Source organism: Arachis ipaensis, chromosome B05, assembly GCF_000816755.2.
Source record: "Arachis ipaensis cultivar K30076 chromosome B05, Araip1.1, whole genome shotgun sequence".
Taxonomy (NCBI): Eukaryota; Viridiplantae; Streptophyta; class Magnoliopsida; order Fabales; family Fabaceae; genus Arachis; species Arachis ipaensis.
Window position 1 is genome coordinate 106,200,673 of NC_029789.2, and position 9,025 is coordinate 106,209,697.

General features: G+C 34.7%; 1 protein-coding gene across 3 annotated transcripts in view; it reads left to right on the top strand.

Moving 5' to 3' along the window:
- LOC107643808 (HD domain-containing protein 2) overlaps window positions 1–6,205 on the top strand; it is an 8,015-nt gene extending 1,810 nt beyond the window's left edge. The window contains exons 2-9 of one of the 3 annotated variants that reach the window (XM_021124204.1): window positions 16–317; window positions 981–1,105; window positions 1,867–1,904; window positions 2,561–2,671; window positions 2,766–2,845; window positions 5,407–5,443; window positions 5,635–5,676; window positions 5,764–5,857. In XM_021124204.1, coding sequence (XP_020979863.1) covers window positions 18–317; window positions 981–1,105; window positions 1,867–1,904; window positions 2,561–2,671; window positions 2,766–2,845; window positions 5,407–5,443; window positions 5,635–5,676; window positions 5,764–5,849 — 819 coding nt within the window. In that variant the 5' untranslated portion in view covers window positions 16–17 and the 3' untranslated portion in view covers window positions 5,850–5,857. The other 2 variants (XM_016347561.2, XM_021124206.1) reach the window with 2 other exon arrangements.

Consider the following 9,025-nt stretch of genomic DNA (forward strand, 5'->3'; position numbering starts at 1 on the left):
GCAAATTTTTATAGGAAATGGCGATTAATTCAGCATCTTGTTGCTGCATGCCATTCTCCTCTTTGCCTTCTTCTTCTTCGTCTCGTTCCGTTCTCGGAGCGCCCAATTCAAAGCCCGGCTTCTTCGGCGACGCTCCGCGCCTCAGCGCTCCGAGCCTCAGGCTCGTATCGGTTCGGGCCCAGGCACCCGATAGGGATGGTCCTGTTGGTGGACCCAAGAGGCGGGTCAGCTTAGATAACTCAGTTACCTCCGTCGGGTTATCCTCTTCCTCCGCTTCTTCCGTGATCGATTTTCTCACCCTCTGCCATCGCCTTAAGGTAATGGAAGGAAAGAGTTCATCACTCAAACCCTTCATGTAAGAAATCGCAGTTTTCTCTTTTTTCCTTTTCCCCTTACTTTATGGTTTAATCGGTTTATTTTGTTCTGTCATCTTCTCTCTGTCTTTGAAAATCATAATTTCTTAGAATAAAGTGAAGCAGTGTGGAGAAAACATATGATCCTAAAAAATCCCAATTTGACCCTTTCTTTTTTATAATTTTATTCAATTGATAATGAATTGTGTTACCGTAGACTCGGGTTTTTGTGGGAATCCCATACATGGGAATATATTTTACCAGTAAATTTTTTCATATGTATAGGTATATAAGATAAGATATTGTAATTGTAATTCAGTATTATATTTTGGGTTGGATGCTAGATATGTTATTACATAGGTTGAAATTGGCTATCTTTATGATTCTGGTGGGCTATGGAACCATTTTTCAGAAAATGTGATCAGATATATATCTCACTGTTTTATTTACTTTAATGCAAAGGAGCAGCAGATTAATTTTATTGAATGCTTTTGTAAATTTAACTAGTCATTTGGAGATGATGCTACCATAGGTATATAAAAATATTTTGAAGATGTAAACTGTGGTTCTACAACAGTGATTCACTAATAATGTAGTCATTTCTTGCCATGCATATGTTCCTCATAGACCACAAAGCGGAAAGGATGGATTAATCATGGGATAAAGAGTGCTGAATCGATTGCTGACCATATGTATCGAATGGCTTTGATGGCACTGATTGCTGCCGATGTACCTGGATTGAATAGAGAAAGGTTTCAAATTGAATTTTGCTATTATTCAAATTTGTTTTCTTCTTATTTTTGTTTGGGTTCATTCTGTTCAGTTGTTATGGTAAGCTGCTATCCTGTTTTGGGGGGTAATACATACATCTTTAGATTCCGTGATTAATGGAAGTATGATGATCCTACTATTTTGAGGTTGCTTGGCTTGAATTATATATCATAACACTTGATGTGGCACACATTCAAAAGTTTTGTTAGGGCGAGAAAGTTACTTTAGATCAGGTGCATCTTATAAATATCAACTTAAAAAAATTAGATGGTCCACTAATTAGCATAATTTCACTAATAAGAAAACTGCTTGCTGCTTCAATATGGAGTTAAACTCTGGCTGGATGATGAGCTGCCTGTTTCAAACTTCTTCAATCTAGCCTCTCTGTCTTTGTTATCTTGAAGATGTGAGTTTACTACTGTTGTCACAGATAAATGAGATTCTTTTATAGTTGGGATCTTGAGATTTCTATAAAATGAAATTTTTATAACCTAGCTTAGGCCCTAATCCAAAAAAAGGGGACCTTTTTTTACTCTCTAAATTGTAGGTATCTAATAGTATGAGTCAGTGTATTTATATCCACCTCATCGATTTTTTTACTGAGACTTCCTTGTCTCAGTATTCATCATCATTGTAGTAATTTACTTAGCTTTCTTGCCTCTGTTCATGTTATTCATATTTCTGGACTTGCTTTTGGGTTATGTCCGCCTGATTTTCTCTATGCATTCTTTGTGTTGTGCAGATGTATCAAGATAGCACTTGTGCATGATATTGCAGAAGGTATCTCTCTAATGCCTTCTGACAGAATAATTTTTGCTGTTTGATAATAAGTATTGATGGAAAGTTTTACACAGGTTGATTTGCTAGTTGTTTTGGATAGAATAAAAAATTTGCAAAATCATTTTCAAATGACTTGCGGCGGACTTATTGCTTGTCCTTCTAAGCTGCAACAATTGAAAATTCCACTGCAGCACAACTTTTAGAAGATGTGTTGATGGTTCTTTCATGTGACCAGAAAGTTCTGACACAAAGCATGTTTGATCTTAGTTAGTTTTGTCCTTTATAAGATTCACTTCTCCAGCTTAATAATAATCAGTGGATCAAAGACATGTTAGTGAATGTCGCTTGATAAATTGTTAATTAGTCGTACATATTGACTATATGAATCAAAGAATAAGCAAGATGAAACTCCCAACTGGAATGTTTTGAATAAATATTTGCAAAAGCTAATTTGTACTTGGCAAGCAAAAGTCCGTAAAAAATTATTGGAATATTTGACTCATCTGATTTGTGACTTTATTGCTTTTGTAAGTGGCAGTGAGCACATTCTTTATCCATAAGTATCTTCTATAAAGAAAGATAAAAGGAAAAGGGCTTAAGTCTAGTCTACTTTTTTATATTACTTTGTAATCTAAATTCATTTTTGCATTCAATAGCTATTGTAGGAGATATAACACCATCTGATGGGGTGCCCAAGGCTGAAAAGAGCAAAAGGGAGAAGGCAGCTTTGAGTGAGATGTGTGAACTTCTTGGTGGAGGGATGAGGGGTAATTGCAAATTATATTTTCTTGTAGATTTACACTAAACTTTCCAAATCATGAAACAAAGTTTTACTTAGATGGCACCTTTCTTAATTTGCAGCTGAGGAGATCAAAGAACTTTGGGAAGAGTATGAAAACAATTCCTCTAAAGAGGCTAATCTTGTAAAAGATTTTGACAAGGTACACATATGCTATCTTATACAGAAAAGCCTTCTCGCTACATAGATCCTTGGAAATGCACTTAAATACAATAACTTTAAATGCATATAGTTTTGTGAACATCGATTTCAGCATATGGGGAATTATGCAAAGATCAGCAGTGACTTTTATGAGTTACATTACTAGTAAATTCTTTTGTGAGGAAATGTGGGAAAGCACGAGTTTAATATGTTGAGATTTTAATTAACATAATTTAAGCATAAATGGAGTGTACAAAATTGACATGATCTATGAGAGGGTGCAATGGTGCTTTTGGCCCATATAGTCAATATAACCTAGTAAGATGGTTTTGTTGTAGCCTTTGGATATAGTAAAACTATACAAGTACCTCTACCCATCAGCTTAAGCTTTTGGGAGAGATTGTTTGCTGATATGGTATCAGAAATTTATGACAAAAAAGGTGAGAATTCGATCCATGTTGTCCCAGTTCTTTCAAATTAAGGATTACAGTCACAAGATAAGATGGACATGCGCATTATCCATGCATCAAGCCTAAAAATGTTAATTGTGGGAGGAGACTTCTTAGATATATAATCATTGATGTGTCTCAACCCAGCAGCTTGTAGGCATAGTTTTGAGAACCAGATCGAACTGGCCAGTTTGACCTGGTTTACCGGGAACTTGCCACTAGACTGGTCCAGTTCGGGGTAAAAACTGGTTGCACGTGAATTGGTCAAAAACTGAAAAAACCAGTAAAAGAAATTGGTAAACTGGTTGAACTAACTTGGTTTTTGGCAGTTAACTGGTTCAAAATAATAATACATAAAAGGAATTTTTTTTCTAAAAAATATATATTTTATACATTGATATATTATTTTATTATATCGGAGTTGAACCTTTAAACCTTTAGCTTCACTAGTTCGAATTTTGGTTCGGCTTTTAGAACATTGCTTGTAGGTGTTTGGAAAATATTTTCAACTATATAGCACAAGTGATAGACTCTCTAGAATCAATAACCCCAGTCAGATCTATGTCTAGAAACACACAAATAGCTAGCTTCCTGATTCTAAAAATAGTGTTTAGGAATAGAGTAGAGGTATCCTACTAAGGATTTCTCAAAAAAATAAATAAGAGTAGAGGCATCCTACTAAAGATTTTTCATAAAAAAGAAAAGGAAATCACTGCTTTCACTCATTTTATTAATTATAATTAGCTTATCTACTGTGCTAGATCTGAAGTTCAAAGCCAAAGGCATGATTACACTTTAGCTTTATCAGTACAAAATTTCTGGAACACTTTTTCAATTAACTTCTCTATAGATAATCCCAACTTCTAGTCACTATATTGCTGCTTAGTAGTGACATTCAGTGCCACTATAACTCAGATATATTTTCTGAGAAACACAACACACGTTTGAGACAAAAAGTCATGTATAACGAAAGATCCTGCTAATGCTTTAGTCACATGCGTATTTGTATAGACCATCAAAGATGTCTAATACCTAGAAGCATTATATTTAAAACTTAAAAAATTGATTGAAAATTTTTTGCAGTCTAATCCTGAATAAAGCAAGTAAACTAAATGTCGCCTTCTAAGTCCACTAAGCATGAGATCTACATTTATTGTGTCTTAATTAGCCTGTACTGCATTCGATTTTATCCAAGAAAAATGTATTTTTTTAAAAAAAATTTCACCTCTTGGATTTTCTTACACGGTTACACCTACATAAAATTTTCTTGTACAACTTTATGGTCCAGATTAATGGTTTCATTTACTTGTTTCAGTTCTGTTATAAATCCTCTTGCAACTTGAGTGATTAAGGAAAATGAATAATGACGAATGTGTTGAATAGTTTGAACTTTGAACACATACACTCGTGATAAAGGTTGTTAGGGGAACTTGGGTATTATGGGGTGCCCAAATCCTCTATTGAGTAGCATATGATGCTTGATGTTGTATTTAAGAAGAGTGATTCTTCACCCTTAAAAGATAGCTTTTAGGGTGTTTCTCCCATTTTCTTGAGGTGCTTAACGTTGGTATCAGAACCTGGTTGTTGGCAGCACAGAAGGGGCTACTTAGAGGCTAGATTGGGATGAATACTGGATACTGGTAGCTGATAGCCAACTGCCTACTGCTGATGTATTTTTAGGGACTCAGGTATTATGAGATGTTCAAAGTCCCACATTGAGTAGCGTTGGATGTTAATGTTGGATTTAAGGAAAGTAGTCTTTCCCCATTAATAGTTAGCTTTTAAGGCCTAGTTCCCCGTTTTACTTAGGTACTTAACAAGGCGGTGTACTCTGTTTAATCGTGATGAAACTTTGGCATCAACGATTATCAAGATAACCATGATCCATCCATGATCAATTTCAAGTTATTAATAACAATTTCATATATCAATATTAAAAAATTCAAGGGATTAAAGTGTTTGTTGTTTAAATTTATGTAGGAAAAAGTTTATGCAAGATAGTGTGTTTTCCCTTTATGTTATCACAACATGCATGTCTGGAGTTGGAACTGTCAATTGAGATCTTGTGGTTTCTTTATAATTGCTTTCCCTTGCTTCTTTGAATTCTGATCAGGTTGAAATGATTCTACAAGCACTGGAATATGAAACGGGTAAGTTATGGATAGATCCATTTTCTCCTATATTGAATTGAAACCATTTCAAAACCTTATTTGGAATTTTTAAACAACTGATTTTCTTCTTGATGAGCTGATAATGTTTCCCTAAATCAAGTTTGACCTTACTTACTGAGTAGTCATGATGTGCTGTTTAATGCTAAAATTCTTCTGTATTTTTTTGGCAGAACATGGGAAGGTTTTGGATGAATTTTTCATTTCAACTGCAGGTAGAGTTAAATAAACATTCTCTAGTAATGAAATGGAACTTCTTTGTTTAAACTTTTCCTTAGTCTCTGCACATGTTTGGCCTTCAGGAAAGTTTCAGACTGAAATAGGGAAAAATTGGGCAGCTGAGATCATTTCAAGAAGAAAATCTTTGTCAAAAAAGAGGCTAAGTTGATGATATAAGCAAGTGGCTAATTATGGTTGGTGAGATTGACACAATGGCTAAGTATACTTGACAACCTTTAAGCATGACTTCATTCATAACGTAGTTCTGGAGTTTTGACATAAATTAGGGATAATATCTATCATTTGTCCCATATAAGTTTACCTTCGTTCCTTTTTAAAAAAGAATCTTTTGTTGGTGACTCATTTAGTCTCAGCTTCTTTGTTTCATTCTTTTCTTTTGAAGACATTATGGTGTAAATTCTTACCAAGTATTTAGGCATTTTTTTCGCAGTTGTACTGTCTTCTAAGCATTGCAGGTGCAACTGTTTGGTTTTATTTGTTTTTTATGAAGTTAATTTAAATAGGTATTTCCTTTTCTTTTTTAAGCAGTTTCTTGTTTGTTTTTCCTTGGTTGTTTTTTTTTTCTTTCCAGTCACCCAAAAAAAAAAAATAGGTATTCCTTTTTAAGCGATATAGTTTGGCACCGCAATTCAATGATAAAAGAAATTTCCAGCGTATTAGTTAGAAACCTTTAAATTAAGAAATATTCAGATCATACATTGTCGTATTTCGATTTAAATATTTTACAATGCCAATTTATTATTAATCCGCGATATTAATGTGTTGTGAAGTCAAGATATAGTAGAGGACAGTAACAGTTTTTCAAGCAGGATTAGTCGGATATCAATGGATGTATAAGTGATGGAAACCAAAAAAAAAGAGGATTCAATTATGAGTGTTTGGTAGTTGGTGATCATTTTGAAACGAACGCCAGAAGGTTGTTGGGCAGGATTTGCAGTGAGTTTGCTATGACTCGCGTTGAACTGCGGCCAGGTTGCACTTTCAATCTTTCTGCTTATATTTAAATATCAGGTCCAAATTTTCACTATCTTATTTTTGAGAGAGTAACAGCTATTATCATCAAACTCCTCACCAATAGTGAAGTTGATTGTTCTTGGTTTGGTATGGGTGCATAACGATGCTATATATCTCCGCTAGAAGGCTGACCATGCTATATGAGGTAATCATGAATTGATTTGATAAGAATCTAACTAACGACGTGTAACAGCGCTATTGATCGTTGCTATGGGTTTGTCTAATCCTTTGGGATATATAGAAGCATGAGAACGCTGCCTAGTGGTTTTTCTAAGGTTCGACAACTCCTCCTTACCTCCTTTCTACCAATATTACATAAGCAAGACATACAATTTTCAATCCACACTTTACAATTAGTTCGCATAATGGCAAACACGTAGGCATATAGTTAAGTAGTCATTACCAATAAAACACACCCAAATAATACACACAAATGCACTTTTTCAATGTGTGTCCTATTAGCTATGAGCTCAAGTGTCAATTAACTACAAGACCCACATATTCCATAGCTAACCCGAACAGTTTTATAGTCATACATCTTACAAGGGGTATCATCAAAACTTCCCTGAAGTCTATAGAATATATAAATCATCGAAGGAATAGTTCTCTCACCTTTTCTTAGAGGAATCCTATTTGAAAGAGTAACAGACCCCTTTTCGAGCTTGAAGAGGACCACATATGATCCCAATACAAGTATCCTGTATCCATAGGTCCTCATTATTGTAATCATGTTAAAACCATGAGAAGGCTGTGGTAATTATCAATATCAATCTCAACCTCATTGGCATTCTATCACCATACTCGACTGTCATCTTTATCATTGTAATTCAGATCCTAATTTCCTTTCCTACAACTCCTACATTTCAATTCACAAAAAATACATCCACAAAGGTGTAACTTGGGCCATTATGTATGTCTTGCGGCTCTAGGGTCTTCAGAAGAGACTTTGAACGCCCACCAAGGAAGCCTTCTCTAACATGGAAAGCTAGCACATTCCTACGTACAGAGTCTCATGTCGTGTACGTGAAAAAACTCTCACTACAACTGTATCACTAAAAGGCATTTGGAATTCTCCTACTACATGGGAGTCCTCTGAGCTTGCGAGGTCTCTGAACTAGAGTTTTCTTGTCCAGAAGGGAGCCATAAATCACTTAAAACAAGCGGATACAATAACATCCTATTACCCTAAACATTATCTCTAGCCGTAAGAAGGATAACAAAGTGTCATAACTGATGAAGGAATAAAGCCCAAAGTCATATAAAGCAGAATTACAATACGCAAAACATTCACACACGATACTAAATGTGTAGGTACGAACAGAACAAGACATAATACATATAAAACCTTGTAGATAGCTTCAAGATACACAAGGTAATAATAAAAATAAACAAGATATATATATATATGATATTAAAAAAAAAAAGAGGACTAGTCACAGCCTGCGGAGTTTAGGCCGGCTAGTCAAACTAAAATACAAAAGAGTTTTGGAAGTTAAAAACAGCTTATACAATTTATCTCTCAAACAATATGTAACAACATCACACATCAATAATTTCTCATACATCAATTCATCACTTACCACCCATCATAATCATAATAGTCATCGACCACCAATCATAGCTCAACATCAATAATTCATCATCATGCAACATTAACTCAAGAATCAACACCATATATGAACAAGAACCTCATTTCAACAATTATCAACAATCAATCCAATCCTATCATATGGTCCACTAACCTAAGTGTCCAGAAATATTACATATTACATAGAGAAAACCGAAACCATATTTTAGTCTATTCCCAATATGTACCAAACACCAAAACAAAGCCACCAAACTCGATCCAAAAGCCTCAAACCAACTCCAACAAACACCAAAACTCAATCTAACATCATACAATATACCAACATCAAACATAGAGTTCATAAAAATAACTAAACACAAGAATTTATTGAGACCTTACCTTACCCAACGAGATTAGAGGTAAAATCCAACAATATTCCAACGCTAGATCACCCCCTAAACAAACAAAATCACAAAATCTACTCAAAAATCAAACGTAAAAATGCGAAATTGTTAGGGCAGAAAATTGGAGGGCAATTTTTGAGTTTCTACCTACAGAGCTTAGTTAGAAATGATGGGTTCGATGAGAGCTTCGCGTGGCCGCAAACAACTCGTCAATCGGAGCACTGATGCGTGAGCATCTTATCTATTTTTCCTAGTGAATTTGCATCTAAATTGTTGAATTTAATTAAGAATTAATTATATTTTAGCCACTATGGATGCTATTTTGAGTTTTGTGCAATT